General features: G+C 37.4%; 1 protein-coding gene across 7 annotated transcripts in view; it reads left to right on the top strand.

The window, feature by feature from the left end:
• Positions 1-17781, top strand: part of PKHD1 (PKHD1 ciliary IPT domain containing fibrocystin/polyductin) — a 568785-nt gene that overhangs the window by 520887 nt on the left and 30117 nt on the right. For all 7 annotated transcript variants that reach the window (XM_058306868.2, XM_071218516.1, XM_071218517.1 and 4 more), the window contains one exon: positions 1444-1566. In XM_058306868.2, coding sequence (XP_058162851.1) covers positions 1444-1566 — 123 coding nt within the window. The remainder of the gene's footprint in view (positions 1-1443; positions 1567-17781) is intronic.

The following is a 17781-nucleotide window of genomic DNA, read 5'->3' as shown; positions in this document are numbered from 1 at the left end:
AATATTAACATGGATTTTTAAGAATTAGAAATCTGTGAAATTCATGGTAGTTAATACAAGTTTTCCAAAATTCTAAGTTTTTCATGAAAGTTTGGATTTTATCATTGGAAACAAATAATGCCAGTTGTTTCTTTGACGCTACAAGGTCACTACATTCATTAAGAAAAAATCTTCCAAATATCTAAGTATGAATTACCATAATTTATCTCAGTCATTCTTTCAAGTTCTTTCAACTAAAAAGGGTATTGAAAAAAATCAGCAGTTTAGCTCAAAACTCGATCACACAAGTACTTTTCCTTGACAAAACCATCATACTTATTTAGAGTAAAATTAATTTCCTTTACTGCTTCATCAAGGGTATCCATAAGGGAAAGAGGCTTTTTTGTTGTTGTTTGTTTCTTTTGTTGTTGTTGTTTGTTTCTTTTTTTGTATTTTCTGTTTGTTTGATTTACTGTGATTTCATCCCAGGAGATAAGCTCCCAATGACACTTATCCAAAAATATCTTCCTTTTGCCCCATAGCTATCTCCTTAACATGAAATGGCATATTACCTGACATCATATTACACATTTATTTGTGTTTTTGTTGTTGTTGTTGTTTATTTTATGCCATCCAATCTAGAATAAAAGCTCTGTGAAGGCAGGGACCAGTTCTCTCTCATCATTGTCTCCCCAGTGCCAAAAGCATCATCTGCCATGACAAACCTAAGTACATTTTTAATGAATGTATTTAATAAATGGATACATAGAAGATGAAACATCTCTTCAGCCAGGGGCAGACGTAAGATGCAAACTCTTCAATAAAAAACACATCTCCATGAACTCTGTGGATTGTACCACTGTCAATTTCCTTGTGCAATACTTATACAAGATATTCAAATTATGGGAGGTTGGTGAGGTGCACTTTCTATGTATTTTTTTGCAACTTCCTTTGAATCTATAATCATTTCAAAATAAGAAGAAGTTCTATTCAATAGAAATATGATGTAAGCCACAAATGCAAGCCCCATATGTAATTTTGTAATAGCCATTTAGCCCAGTATATTAAAAATATTACCATTTCAATGAGCAATCAGTATAAAAACATTAATTAGATATTTTGCATTTTATGTATTAAGACTTTGAAATCAGGCATGTGTTTTACACTTATGGTACATCTTAATGGGAGCTAGCCACATTTCAAGAATTCAATAGCCACATGTGGCAGCTGGTGTATAGGAGAGCAACATTTTATACCTTAAAGCTGGTGGTAGATGCATGGGATTTTATTCAGTTATTTCTTAAGCAATGCATTGCCTATATTGTATGCATTTTATTGCATGTATAAATAGTTGTGGGGTTTTTTGGGGGTGGGGGGACTAGGGAAACACCTTTAGGGACCACTTACGAATAAAAACTTCTCTAAAAAAATTTAAAACTCTGACTTCTTTTTTCATTAATACAGAAACAAAAACTGAAGAGATTTCTGAATCCCAGACTAATGGTGACAAGAAGCCTATCCATGTGTCATCCAAATGCCAAGGATCACAAATAGAGACTGAAAAAGAACACCCTGTATTGGGAGAAGGTGAGCTTGGGCAATGAGGATAATTCCCACAAAAGGCGCCCATTGCGAATGAACTGTGACCTCTCTCTACCTCTGGCTGCCAATCTCTGAAGTAATTAATTTGTAGTCTCTTGGTTTGTCTTTGTCACTTTTCAAGGAAATTATACCCCAACTCTGGAATATGCATCCTGCTGATTCACTGAGCTATTAACCAATTAGTCGAGATGACACTTGTATTTTTTTTCTCAGTAGATTATTGGCTTAACATTTGAGTATGTTACATAGAGAAAGGGAAACCTAGAAACCAAGCGTATAATCTTTCCCTTAGCTATTGCAAAGCTGCCAGTTTGGCAACATTGTTGAATTTGGGAAAGAAGAATGTATAGTTGCCGAACACCATTTATGCAAATTAGAAGGAATATAGGCCCCTCAAGAAATGAGTCAGCTTTGTTCCTATCTGGTTTGATGTTCAGGCATACTTTGAGCAAAATGTATTATTTTCCTCCTTTGTGCATTATGTCAGATGGTTTAACTTGTTATTATATTGTTAACTTGCCATTAGAATTGGTGCCAAGCAGAGAAAAGATAATCATTTGCCTCAGACCAATGCTATATCCTTGTCCTTCTAATGACACAGAAAGTAGGAGGACAGTGGACTGGACCTGAACATAAGATGGCCTTGCCAAGTGTGGATATGGTCAATGGAAATATTCATATAATTTCCACGAGTCTGAAAATTTAGAAACATATGTTCTAACTAAAATATTCCTGTGTCTTTCCAAGTAAAAGCCAATTATCATGGTAATTGCTGCTAGCAAAGAAATACCGATCTTACTGGTTCTGAGTGCATATTAACCAAAAACTACCAGTCTAATATTGTTCTGACTCTAGTTGAATGAGTGCTGGTATTCATGTATGAATGTGCGTGTATCGGATTGTTTGCCTATTTATATTTTTTCTTAAGTAGAAAATCAAGTGATTAAAAAAAAAAAAAATGAGTAGCTTCTTTCCCAGAGAATAGAATGGTGTTATCTACACCAAAAGATGGCAGAGGATGTGGGACAAGATGGGGGAGAGGTGTGAAGAATGGAGACAGAGAAGAGGGGACCAAACTCTTTCTAGATTCCATCTAAGGACATTTGAATTTTGATCTTTTCAAAGGCTTTTGTCCATATTGTTGCATGTATATTCAGGACAGGTGTTTTAAAACTGTCATCTGAACCTGATTCTGTGAAGATCAACCTATTCAGCTGCATTCTTCAGCAAACAGCAGGAGTGATGCTGCTCTCTGTGCTAATCTAATATGGTCATCTACATGAATCTCAGTTGCCATGCTTAAATTAACATAAGCAGTCCACAATGCCCGAGTGTTTTATTAAGGAACATTTTTTATTTGGTGGCTCATTAATAAATTATCAGGAATGAAGCAGGGGACAGGGCCCCTGTGGAAGAGTTTAGATTGAAGAGATGGAAGCTTCAAAGAGGCTACTTTATTAGGGCATTCATGGTAAAAATAGTAAGATGAACTATCCAAATCCTCCTCTGGGGTTCATACAGATTTATCTCCTTATCTTTTATACTTTGTCCAAATCTTAAGATCATCATTTCCAAGGCAAGTAATGAGGCATCTCTTGCTTTTCCTTGGAAATTATTTCCAGCTACAAAACACCTAATTATTGCTGGCTTTAAATAAATTTGGTTTTATTCCGTTATTTCCACAGCACTTTAGTTTCCCTTTTTCCTCTGTTTTTTTAACTTTCAAAGTTTGCTGATAAAAGATTGGCTGTCACTTTCATCAGCATTTTGCATTCATTGAACACTACCATAGCACTGAGCTTATTTAGTTGATGGAACTGAGCATTACCATTTTCCCAGTAGATTCAGACTGTAAACTCATCATGCATGATATGGAGAGGGATGCTAGAGAGTCGCAATGGGAAAAGAAGGAAGGAAAACATATATCCTAAATAATTAGAGTTGGCAGGTTCTTGTCCTATAGCACCACCCAAGTCATCTTTAAAAAATCATATTTGCTCATATCACTAACTAATTAAAAGTTTCACTGAATTTCCATCATCAGTTGAAGCAGCAGGAGAATGTGACGGTTAAGAGAATGCAGCCCAGGAGTCAGACAGACTGGGTTTAATTCTGACTCTCCTATTGACTTGCATTGTGGTCTTAAGCAAGTTAACTAACCTCTCTGTGCCCTTCAGTTTCCTCATTATAAAATTTCCATTATTATATTGCCCATGTTTAGTTCCAAAGATTAAATTAGTTAATATCCCCCACAAATCTCAGAACAATTCTTGGCATATGGTATGTGCTATGCATGTGTTACTTATTTTTGTGGCTGTTTTGTTGTTAACTAATCAACATCCTCCAAGACCTGACTTCCTCCTATCTGTATAGCCTTAGCTTGGATTTTACCGTCCTGTTCCCTGCTCACACTTAGCAAGCTAGCTCATGCTCTCCAGGCTTGCCTAATATCTTCCTGCCCACTTGTTTGCAAAGTTTCTTCCAATTGGATTTTTTGGCTTCACTTGTTAAAACCTCCTCAAGCTTTTAAGAAACAACTGAAATGCCTTTTTCTTCATAAAAACCTTTCCCAATCCATCCTAGCCTAATTGAAATGAGTATTTCCCTCAGTGGGTTCCAAGAATCTTGAATGTGTACCTCTACAGTAGCACTGATGGTCTTTGGAATTCCTTATAAAGCCAGCTGGCTCTCTGCTCACACAGAGCAGTTGTTCTCAAGAGGAGGCACTTTTCCATACATAATTTTGTTTTTATTCTATTTATTTTGTTTTTTTAATGAGAGAAGTTGCAAGCTTACAGGAAAATCATTCAGAAAAAAACACAGTTCTCATATACCCCCATTACATATAATTTTCCCCATTATTAACATTCTGAACTAGTGTGGTACCTTTGTTACAATTGATGAAACTCCTCTTTCACATGGGAAGGCACATGGTGGCCTCTGCAGGTTTCTGCCTTCTCCTTCTGGTTCCATTGCCTTCAGCTTCTGGCTGCTCCATCTGTGGCTCTCTCTCAGCTTTTGTGGGTTCCTCTCTGAGCTCCTGTGTTTCTCTCCATACTGATCCCATTTATAAACTACTCCAGTAAGAGGATTAAGACCCACCCTGGGTCATGCCCTATTGAAGTAACCTAATCAAAAGAAAACCCCATCTGTAATAGGTTTATACCCACTGGAATGGATTAGCTCTAAGGACATGGTCTTTTCTGGATTTATAAAAGCCTTAAACTAGCATACTTACATACAACACATTCAAATATACAATTCAGCAGTGTTAATTGCATTCATGGTGTTGTGATACCATTACCACCTCCCATTACCAAAACTTTTCCATCATCCCAAACAGAAACTCTGCAACAATTAACTGTTAACTCCCCATTCTCTACCCCCATGGTAAACTTTATTCTAATTTCTGGTTCTATTAATTTACTTTTCTCTAATTATTTCATATCAGTAAGGTCACACAATATTTGTCTTTTTGTGTCTGCCTTATTTCACTCATTATGATATCTTCAGGGTTCATCCAGGCTGCCATTTGTTTCAAAACTTGATTCCTTTTTATGGATGAGTAATATTCCATTATATGTTTATACCACATTTTGTTTATCCAGTCATCTGTTGAAAACTGGGTTGTCTCCATCTTTGGAAATTGTCGATAATGCCTCTGTGAACATCAGTGTGAATATTCTGTTTGAGTTCCTGCTTTCAACTCTTTGGGATATATACCAGAAGTGCGATTGTTGAGTCATATGGTAATTCTACATTTAACCTTCTGAGGTGCTGCTAAACTGTTTTCCACAGAGGGTATACCACTTTGCATTCCCACTAACAGTGAATGAGTGCTACTATTTCTCCACATCCTCTCCAACACTTGTTATTTTTTGTTTTTTAATTTGTTTGTTTTTAATTAGTACCTATTCTAGTGGGTATGAAATGTTATCTTATTGTTGTTTTGTTTTGCATTCCCATAATAACTAATGATGTTGAACATTTTTCATGTGTTCTTTGGCCATTTGTACAGCTTCTTTGAAGAAATATCAATTGAAGTCTTTTGGCAATATTTAGTTGGGTTATTTGTTGTTTTGTTGTTGAGTTGTAAGATTTTTTTATATATTCTTGATATATATTTTTTTTAAAATTTAAAAGGCTTTTTTTGGTCTTCATTTATTTTTTTAATGTTACATTCAAAAAATATGAGGTCCCCATATACCCCCTACCCCCCTCACCCCACTCCTCCCCCCCATAATAACAACCTCCTCCATCATCATGAGACATTCATTGCATTTGGTGAATACATCTCTGAGCACCGCTGCACCTCATGGTCAATGGTCCACATCATAGCCCACACTCTCCCACAGTCCACCCAGTGGGCCATGGGAGGACATACAATGTCTGGTAACTGTCCCTGCAACACCACCCAGAACAACTCCAAGTCTTGAAAACGCCCCCACATCACATCTTTTCTTCCCACTCCCTACCCCCAGCAGCCATCATGGCCACTTTCTCCACACCAATGCCACATTTTCTTTGATTACTAATCACAATAGTACGTGAATAGAATATCAGTAAGTCCACTCTAATCCGTACTCTGTTCCTCCATCCTGTGGACCTTAGAATGGTTGACCCTTATAGGATAAGTGGTTTCCAAATATTTTCTCCCATTCTGTAGGTGTTTTCACTTTCATGATGACATTCTTTTATGCACAAAAATTAATTTAGATGAAGCTCCATTTTCTATTTTTTCTTTTGTTGCTCAAGCATTTGGTGTAAAGCGTAAGAAACTATTGCACAACACAAGAACCTGAAGATGCTTTCCTATATTTTTATCTAAGGGTTTTATAATTTTGGTTCTTATATTTAGGTCTTTGACCCACTTTGAGTTATGTTTTTTATATGGTATGAAATATGGAGGTGCACCTTCATTCTTTTCCATATGGAGATCCAGTTTTCCCAGCACCATTTGTTGGAGAGAATATTATTTCTCAGCAGAGGAGCAATTTTGTCCCTCAGGTAGGGTGATCAACACATCTTGGTTTGCCAGGAATTGTACAAGTTTTAAAATTGAAGTTCCTGTGTCACAGGAACCCCTCCAGTCTTAGGCAAACTAGACCACCTGGTCATCTTACTTCCAGAGGTCATTCGGCAATGTTGAAGATGTCTTTGGTTGTCACAGGTAGATTGGGGGTGTTACTGGCATCTGGTGGGTATAGGTCAGGGATGCTGCTAAACATTTTACAGAACACCTAACAGCTCCCACAACAAAGAATATCTGGCCACAAAGAATATCTGGCCACAAATATCTGTAATTCCAAGGTTGAGAAACTGACAGAAGCTGTTACACATCTTTGTAACATGTAGATGAGAGCCTGCTGGGATGAATGAACAAAAAGAATTATTTTAACTGCCAATATATATTAAATAAGTATTCCTTTATCTCTTGATATTCCTTATTAGACCTTCTTTCTGGAGTTACAGAGACATACTATCTAACACCCTCTCCTTCAGGAGGTTTCAATGTGGTTTTTATGGAAGAACAATATTTTCAGGAAAATGAGGGAATAATTTCTGGCAATAAACAAGTGTAAAATGATCATGACAAACAATATGTATTTGAAGAGCTTAAAGATGGGAGAGAATGCTAAAGAATATTATAATCCTAGGTTACATGTTCAGTGCCTCTAGTTTTTAAATCATATCACACAGTTTCAAATCCCATTTGCTAAGGGCTTGTTAGTCCAGTTTGTACAAACTCAGGTTCACAGAGATCCCAGGGAAGGAGTCCTCTTTGCTCTGTCATAGCTCAGTTTTGCATCATTCCTCCTCTTTTAGTAATAGCCCCCAAAATCCCTCAGGCTAGATACTTCAGGGTTATCTTTAAATTCTAATTCTCCCTCTGAACACTGTGCCCCCTTTCTTGCCAAGTTTTGTTAATCAATTTTACTTGTGCAGTGACTTTATTTTTTATCTACCCCTGCTCCTTTCACAGATATGTCTCCAGTTCAGTCTCATTTACTATATACCTTATGGGTATCCACTCCTTCACTCCTCTTTCCCTTCCAGGCCAGTATTCTCCATGTATAATATAGATCTCCCAGCTTCAATGTGTCTTCTCTAATATAGCCACATATCTAAAGTCTCCCCTTCCTTCTAATCCCAGATAAAATGCTTTTTCTTCAGGGAGCCATATACAATTCGCTCATCTAGAAGGAGGACTCCCTTCTTTCAGCTTGTATAGCACTTCCCTCTGGTTAATTTAATACCTTTTATATGTAATTGAACTATTTATGGTTATCTTATTCAGATCATATTTTCTAATTCCAGCAGCACTTCCATCATGGGGCTTTGCAGATATTAGACCATTGACAACTCTTGTTGAGTGAATGATGAGGACAGAGATGAAATAATGCATCCCCTGACCCCTCCCCTATTCTTTCCACTCTCTCTTTCCAGAGACCCCTGGATTCAGGCAGTTTTTACAACAGCTCGAAAACAGAACCCTCACCTCTTCCAAAAGAGATGTAGAAGGTCTACCCATAGTTCACAGAACCAACAGCAGGATAATGACTACATATCTTTTGGGTCCTAACAAAGGACAAAATGTGACTTACTTTCAGGCAATGTTTTCTGCCAGCTACTCTAGCTTCTTCACCTAGTTTTCTTGCCACTGCTTTTGTCTCAGTAAATTGGTCACTGCTGCTGTCCTCAGTGCTGCCGTCTCCAAACCACTATCTTTGTCTGGCTTGGTCAAATATCATCTGTGAAATCCATGCCTCTAATGTTGGGAATGGGTATCTGACATAAGAAAAGGGGTAGATATTATGCACATGTGACTATGAACATCAGCTTAAGGGATTTTTTTATCTCCACCACTTCGGAATTCTATTGACTATATATGGCATGTTTTGTTCATTTAAGAGAAAAAGTAATGCCAATTTAACTTTTGTAAACGAAAGTTTGTGAGACTGCCAGGGAGAGAAGAGGAGACAGATGGCCTCAAGTTGTGCTGATAGATGAAGACAAAACAGCCAAGAACTAGAAACTGTTCCAGGTTTCCAGGAAAATAAAGCTATATTTAGAAATTATTAACACATTGCGTGTTAAAGTTATATAAGAAAAATTGTATGAACATTTCCTAATTTAAAAACATAGAATAAAATCCAGCACTAATTCCTTAAGACAACCTAAAAAGAAAAGTAATCAGGAATAAGAACAGACCTGCTAAATAAGATGAAGTGTTCCAATATCATTTGCAACCAGGATTCAGTATCACATTTTATTTTATTTTACATTATTTTATTTTATTTTAAAAGAAGCTATAGATTATATAAATGTTACATAAGAAATATAGGGAATTCATAGGCCCCCCCACACACACACACTTTCCCACATAAACAACATCCTTTGTTAGTGTGTGGTACATTTGTTGCAATTGATGAACACATATTGAAGCATTGCCACTAACTGTGGACTATAGTTTACACATTTTGTCATAACTGATATCACATTTAGCAATGGAATATGAGAGGAATTCCTATTCGGATGAAGACAAAACATGCAAATGCACCATCATTTTATAACATATTTTGGAATGCTAAAAGTGCAACTATGTATAAAACAAAATTAAGAGGGCAATGTTAGAGAAAGTATTTGATGGTTAAGATGATAAAATTGTTTACCAGCAAACTGAAAAGTTTCAACTAATTGCTATCATTAATAAATGACTTCAGGTAACTTACTTAAATATTATTGCAATTTATAAAAACTATATACTGTAAACCAATGGTATTATTAACAAAACATAATGAAATGCATAATAGTGAACAAGGTATATGCTGTCTTGGAAAAAAATCTTAGTGAGGTACCTGAAACTTATATAAAAATTAAACCCTAAAATTTGACCAAACAGTTTAAAGAAGAAGACTTGAATACATAAGGAATTACATGTTTTAAATTAGATTGGCTGATATTGCAAAGACTGAAATTATTTCCAGATTAACTTGAATTTAATTACAATGCCAATCTTTTTATATTTTAAAACAATATAAAGCTCATCAGAAAATATAGACCAGTGATTAAAAAAAATTTTTTTTTGCAAAAGAAATGTGATTTCATGGGAGTGAGGGATGGGCAGCTGTACCAGAGAGAAAAATTTATGTTACCATTCTTTTGTTTTTTTCTTCTATTTTTTTAAAATGTTACATTCAAAAAATATAAGAGGTCCCCCTATACCTCCCACCCCTCTCACCCCACTCCTCTCATATCAACAACCTCTTTCATCATCATAGACATTTACTGCATTTGTTGAATACATTTTGGAGCACTGCTGCACCACATAGGTAATGGTTTACATTGTAGTTTACACTCTCCCCCAGTCCACAAGTGAGCCATGGCAGAACATACAGTATCCAGCATTTGTCCCTGCAGTACCACCCAGGACAACTCCAAGTCCTGAAAATGCCCCCAGATCATTTCCCTTCTTCCCTCTCCCTACCCTCAACAGCTACTGTGGTCACTTTCTCCACATCAATGCTACAATTTCTTCCATTACTAATCACAATAGTTTCATAGTAGAATATCAGTAAATCCACTCTAAGTCATACTCTATTCCTCCACCCTGTGGATCCTGGGATGGTTATGTCCACTCCACCTCTGTATTGAAAGGGGGCTTAGATTCCACATGGATGATGGATGCAGTTGTCCTGCTTGCTCCCTGGTGTGGTGGTTGACCTTCTTCACCTCCCTGTTAACTGGCCAGGGTAAGTCCAATAAGCTAGAGGGTAGGAGTTGCAAGTCTTCTGAGGCTCAGGGCCTGGCTGTCACATGGACAATCCAGAGATTCAGGTCTCCTGAATATACAACAACCCCAGTGACAACCACAGTCAGTGAAAGTGACAGAAGAGGCATGAGTAGAAAGTTCACATCTGAGTCCAACTCCATAACACTTAGGAACACAAATTCCAAAGTATCCAAAGTAGGGCCAAATGACATGGCACTGAACTCCAGAGCCATCTGCCATGACCATAGAACCTGTGGGTCTCTGTAGCCCTCAGGAGAACCAGTTCCTGGGGTTGTATCTACTTTGGCTGTCTCTGGGACCCTGCTGAGGCGTGCATAAGTGCAACCCCTCTGATGACCTTCCAACTCTTTTTTGGAGACTCATAGCCATATAAACTCATTTGTCCCTTCCATTTTCCCCTTTTATTCATTCAAGGTCAAAAAGCAGTTTTTAACACCTGATATTACATGTAGGCTGAAATATTCTGCTGGTCTGAGTTGACCCTTTTATTCAAGGTCTTTTTCTAGTTATATCATCAGCTGGTGCTTGGTAGTAATCCCTTGGTGCCAGGGAGGTTCATCCCAGGGAGTCATGACCTATGCTTGGGGGAAGGAAATGCACTTACATGCTGAGTTTGGCTTAGAGAGTGGCCACATTTGAGCAACATGAGGCTTTCAGGAGGTAACTCTCAGGCACCCTGCAGCTCTAGGCCTAGTTCATATTTCAGGCACACAGGCTCATAAGCATAGTCATCTGTATCAATATATTTCTTGACTTCTTTATTGGTCTTTGCCATTGCACTTGGGGGATTGTTGCTGTTCCATTGGGGAGTATGATAGCGCTCCCCTGGCTAGGAACTCAGCACTCCCTCAGTTGTTATTTTTAACTGTAACTACTATAAAAATATACAAACATTTTTATGTACCTTGTATACCTGCCCTGGAGAACTCCCTCCCTACCATGTGCCCCCCATGAATAACACCCCACACCAGTGTTCCTTCCCTGCCATAGTTGAACCTCTCTGTGGTCCAAAACTTCTGCAAAATTGAAGCTAATATATTGCCAAGTTCTATTAATAGTAAAATGGAATATAATGATGGGCTTAAAGGCTAGATATAGAATACATACTAATTAAATAAAGAAAAAATAAATTGGGATATCAAAAAATGAAAAAATGAAAAAGCTTTTTTTTGACGTTTTGCCTTTCATCACTGCAATAGGTGTTGCCCTGTATCTACAGTGGCAAGGCAATTTCTAATGTAATACTGATATCAGAATATATAGACAGAGCAGTGGAATAGAACATAACACCCAATTAGATATAGAATGAAATATAGTTTAAGGAGATAATAAAGAAAAACAGAAGGGTTAGTCTATAAATGAAGCTAGAAATTTTTGACTGTTTTGAACATTTTTGAATCTGGATTTGCACTTTAAAAATAAACCAAAGTAAATTGCAGATAGATTAATGAATTAAGTTAGGTTTACTAAAATATGTCCATTGGTAGAGTTTTAGGAAGTCACTAAGATATAATGTTGGACTAAAGGTGACTTTTCCTTCTTTTTATCTTTCTCTAATGTTTATGACATTCTGCTATGCCATGTATTAATCATTAAAAATAAATGATAATTTTCTCCTTATAGGAACGAATAATCTATGCAGAAAGGAAACAGGTGATATAGTATTTATTAATCATTACATATACCTTCTCCAAAATGTGGACATGACTCATGCCCTTATTAACAAATAAGAAACCAAGGTAGAATAACATTCTTTGTGTTGACTCTACAACTGTCCATCTCTCTGCTTCAGGCCCTATTTGAGCTCAAAGGTCCAGGCAATTATATTGGGCCTTCTGCACTGAATGAGGGTCATCCAACTGTAAATGTAAGACATGAGACTGGGCCAGGAAAATTTGGATAGTTGGGGGTTGAGGTGCAGAATCATTGTTAATGCTTCCTTTGCTCAAGACATTAGTGACTAATATACACAGAAATTATAAAATCATAGTCATGGCCTGGGTGTGTTGCCTATGAAAGTTTTAGAAGCCAAAAGAGGTTATGGATAGCTGGTAAAGTTACAGCTAACAGTGGGCAAATGGGGAAGGACACAAGGAAACCAGTGGTCCCCTTCTTTGTAGAGAAGAGATATATGTTCCCCATGTTTTAAATATTTCTCTCTAAAACTTGATCAGATTCACCAATGGGACTGTGGTTCCTCTTCTCTCTAAGAGACAGGGAGGGGTGATTTGAAATCATTTTAATGGGGACTCATTGACAAGGCAGAGGGGGAAGGAAGCTTGCCAATTCATGTGTTTTGATGCTCACTAGCCTTCCTTCCCTAAAACCCAAACATTCAACTGAATGCCTTAGGACACATATCTGCTATAAATTCATTTTTTATCTAATTTGTCTGAGATCTAAGCTTCCTGTGGAGGTCCGAGATCAAAGGATCTGATTCCTTCTGATGTCGGCGCTGACATATAAAGTGTGCTGACTTAGTTCTGTCTATAACCTCGCAGTGGGAGGTGGCCAGCCTCCCTGGGCTCCTTTACACAGTGAACTTTCATTTCAGCTGGGGAGTCTGTCAGGTATGTTGCTGATTGGAGCTGCCGTGTAAATAATTCATGGGGAGATTTTTAAATGTTTTTGGTTCAACAAAGGAAAGCTATGCCAGTGATCGCGCTTTATGGATAGTTGCAGATTTGAAGCACAGCAAGGAAGAAAAGACTTCCAATGACCATCTCTCAAAAACAGGACAATACCTTCAATGGATTGAAAATGGGTGACTTTCAATGTCTGATCCTTCTTTTATGAAGTGGTATTGATTGGTATTGATTTTACCAAGGGATAAAAATGCAAAGCCTTTTTTTTTTTCTTTTTTAGTTTGCTTCTACCCGGTAATTTAATATTCTTGTTCTCTGGTTATTTAGTGATCCTAATAAGCTCTATCTTTCCTCCTGGTGTAACAGTGGTTTTGGAAATGATATCAAGCTCAGTGCTTGGCATAAGACTGGGTACACTGAGAGAATTCCTTCTCTAAGTCCTAAGAGGAAGACAAGACTGCCACACCAGGAAAGGTGACTAGTAATAGAAGCAACCGCACCGTCACCACGTCCTGAGGCATCAATCAATGTAGTCTGAGCTGTCAAGGAACACTTCTGGAAAGAGTCACAGATCAGATCCCACGGGGGACTAAGGGGACATGAACATTTTCATGAACATGAGCATCTTCATAGATCTTAGCAGGAGCATCACCTCACAGTTAGGTGGTCATGGCAGATATATGTTAGGCAAAAGGAGCATGGAAAAGGAGAGAAAAGATATGACTAACATGGTTTTTGCAGAATATTAATCGATACATCATAGAAACAGTATAAACCACATGATTACTAACTCCTATTGCTACAAATCAAACTTGTATTATAAGTCCTTATGTTATTACCTTTTCTCTTCCTCACCTCTTTTCCTATTTTTGGCTAGATTAAATTGAGTTTGGAAATCAGTACCTTTTGCCACTAGTACTGGCTCTTAAAATATGATCCAGAGAAGATTACTGTATGCACCAAGACAGCCCTCAAACCGAGGGAGAAACATAACATACAGATAAAAAATTAGCATTTACATTGTACATAAAAGCATGATTAAAGATCTTCATGGGGAGAGGTGAAAAAAGCAAGAATAAGAAATGTATGTGGCAGTATTGCCATGACTTTCTTAGGAGCTTAGAACAGTTCTCAATCTTTTATCCATTGTATGGCATATGAAAAAGGACATTTGCATGTATGGCACACTCCCAATCGTGTATCTAACTGAATGTTCTTCTCGACTCCCCCATTTCTGTCTTTACTTTTGCACAGTATCACTCAGAGCTGGGAGCATAGGCTCTGGATTCCATAAAGTAAGAGGTTCCACTACTTTCTGCATAATCTTGGAAAACTTGCTTAATCTCTCTGTGCCTCAAGTCTCTCCTCCAAAAAGGGAATGATAGTAGTACTTGCTTTGGAGGGCTGTTGTAAGGATTAAATGACTATATATATTCATCATATATATTTCAACTTAGGACAGTGCCCAATATGTGGTAATTGCTATTATTGCTATATGAGTGTTACATCAAATTTTTATTAATCTTTTCTGTCTTCAAAAATTTTTAAAAAAATGAAATATGATACCTATTGTTTGTAACAAATAAATTGATACACACATCAACTCATAACATATTATGAGAATGAGAAACTCTGAGTCAGAGAATACTTTTTGAAGGAGGCGAGATATTTCAACAAGAATAAAGAGTAAAAGAGCTTTGAAACCTTGGGTAGAAAAAATATTTCAGGCCTAGACTGTGTTTTAAGATAACTCTTAGGGATGGGATTGGGGAAATTAGGAGAAAGAATTAAAATGTTCAGGTTTGGGATGGAGCCAGGGAATAAAGCACTATGTATATATAAAGTACTTTAATGAAGTTGTATTTGAGCATTCAGCTGAAAGGATTTTAAAATAGTGGAGGTAGGAAAGACTATATTTTTAAAACAATGCTTGTAATGTTTAAGGCTTATTCAATGTCTATAAAATAGTCCTATATATGGTCCTCTTGTTTCTTCCTCCTGAAATCATCAACACTATCATCATCATCATCACTGTCATCATCATTGCTATTCTCTTACTTCTCATTATCATCATCATAACAATAATGCAACCATAATACAACAGCTGAGCTTTATAGAGTCCTTAATAGTTAATGTCATACTTCATCTGCCCTCATAACAACCTTGTTAGATGTCAAAGCATGTTATCCATTTTGACAATTAGAAAACTACAATCAAAGATTAAATTATTTTTTCTAGTATGCCCAGATGTAGGTTCAATGATTGTCAGATTCCAAAGCACATTGGAATGCAAAGGAATAAGGGTGTCATTGATACAGGCATAATTTGAATCTTACCATTGCCCTATGAGAAAGTGTGCATGTGCACTCGCACACACCCACATGCACACAGTGAGCACCAGGCCAGAATGGAAAATCTGAACAGTTCTTTGCCCCTTTCCCCTTTGTTATTGTGGTATATCTTTTCAGATACTTGGACTATAAAAGCTCCTTACTTTCTAGAACACTGCTCTCAACAGAAAAGTATCTAATGCCAATATTCAGCTAACCATGAGATAATTGTTAGGGAAGATAAAAGGGGATTAGGATCAAGTCTCTGTATTCAAGAAGGTTACAATTTTGGGGGGAGATAGGTAAAATATATGCAGAGAAATGTTATTTTATGGTATTCATACATTAAATATATATTAGCACCTGCAGACTACCAGGAAGTTGTATGTGCACCAATAAAACAGCCGAAGAAGAGTAGTTTGGTTTGCTTCATGTGCACTCAACAGGGTTTTTGTGGGGTTTTTTTTGATATGGTAGAAATACACTCCATTTTACTTTCCCTAGATCGCAACATTTCTTCTACCCTTTATTTCCTCAATTATAAATCGACGTGGTAGACACCAAAATCCCCAACCCATATCTAGGTATTCAATAAATGTCTGCCCTCTCCCCTTCCCTACTTATGGTACAACTTGTCCTTAGAATCTGTCAGATCTGCTCTTAAATATATTTCTTAACTCTGACCTACTGACTTTTATTATTTCTTGCTTAGACTATTGCAGTAGCTTCCTAAATGACTTCCCCAACACTCTTACTGTTCATTTTCTTCATTATAGATAGGCTGTTCTTCCCAAGATGGAAATACTATGCCACTGCCTACTTCAAAACTTTCAGTGATCAATCTTCTGTGGGATAAATTCTGAACTCCTTAGTAGGGTTATTAAGGCCCTTTATGATATGACCTGTGTCTAGTGTCCACATTAATACACCCTAGCTTCTCAGTGCCTGGGGCTGTTTCATGGCGCCCAACATGCCTGGCGCGTTCTTGCTTCCCTGCCTTTGTAAATGCTATTCCTTATGTTGTCATGCATCCCACCATAATGTCCTTCGACCCAAGGCATCTCCTTTGTGAAGCCTTCCTAGTCTCCTAGGCAGAGTTAAGCACTTCCTCTGTGTTTTCCTTAGTGAGATGTTAATAGTTGTATTACACCACTTACCATAAGGCTCTAGCCTTCACGGGCATAGAGGTCTGTCTCCCATTGACTTTGAACCCTGGCTTAGCAGGAGCCTTGTCATCCAGGGCCCAGCACTCTGCACAGGCTCCATGGGCCTTCTTGTTTAATGTGTGTCTCCACCTCTACAACATAAACTCCATGGTTTTAAGACTGGCTCTTGTTTACTGCTCTCTTGCCATCCTCCCCACATAGTGGGTGCTCACTACATAGTTAATGAAGGAATGAACTAATAAACTTTTGAGAAAATTGATTATTTCTCCATTAAAGAACCACCAGAGGCCCAGAATGACTTCTCCAACTATCCAGTTTAAGCAGCTGTAAAAGGAGATTTCATGAATGAATTAGGGAAAGCAGAAAGGATAGGATTTCTTTTGAGACAGGGAATCCGAGGCACTTTTGAAACTTCTGAGTGGAAGTGTTTCAAGCCTTCAGCTCTCAAGGTATTTGGCAAAAAAAAAAAAAAAAAAACATGCAAACTAAACTAAGGGCTGATACGTAAGAAACTTCTTAGAATGGGACATGTGTGCAAAATACAAGCAAACTCAAGAACGAAGAAAAAAGGAAGCAACGAAGTTAAACATCTAGGATCTTTCTTGCTTATATTGCTTGATTTGTTTGTTTTAATGTGAATTCATATAATGTTTCTGTGTGTGTATGTGTGTGTGACAGCTCTTAGGTATTAATTTGGGGTACATTATATTAAGGGAAATAATAGAGTAAAAAATATACTTGTGGAATCTCACTTTATAGTAATGTTAAGTGGTTACGCAGGTGGTGAATGAGCTGGACTAAGTTTGATTTCTATATCTACACTTAAAAGCTGTGTGACTTAAGGCAAGCAACTCACCCCTCTGTACCTTTGTTTCCGCATCTGTAAAATAAGGACAATAATAGTATTAACCTCATGGTGTGTCTGTGAGGATTAAATGAGTGAATGTACTTAGAGCATGAAGGACTTGCCTGGCAGGTAATGGGTGCTATCTAAGCATTAGTGATTAGAATGATAGTTATTATCTATGGAGTCCTGACTGTGTCCACAGGTTCTGGGCTGCTGCTTTGCTGCTTCATCCTACTTAATCTTTAAACAATTCTATCAGATAGAGCTAGATAATATCATTACCACTGTTAAACAGATGGGGCCATTGATACACAGAGAGACTGAGTAAAATTTACACATTCAATCAGCATATAAGGGACCAAACAGGAAACTTAAACCACATGAATTTGATTCCAGGCCTATACTCTCAGCCAGGAGGCTATATAACTTCCAGGGACCTTCTTTCACATATTTAATGACATAAACAACTGTTTTGGTA

This window comes from Dasypus novemcinctus, chromosome 11, assembly GCF_030445035.2.
Source record: "Dasypus novemcinctus isolate mDasNov1 chromosome 11, mDasNov1.1.hap2, whole genome shotgun sequence".
NCBI lineage: Eukaryota > Metazoa > Chordata > Mammalia > Cingulata > Dasypodidae > Dasypus > Dasypus novemcinctus.
The sequence above is the reverse complement of the archived record's forward strand: the minus strand, read 5'-3'. Positions and strand labels throughout refer to the sequence as shown.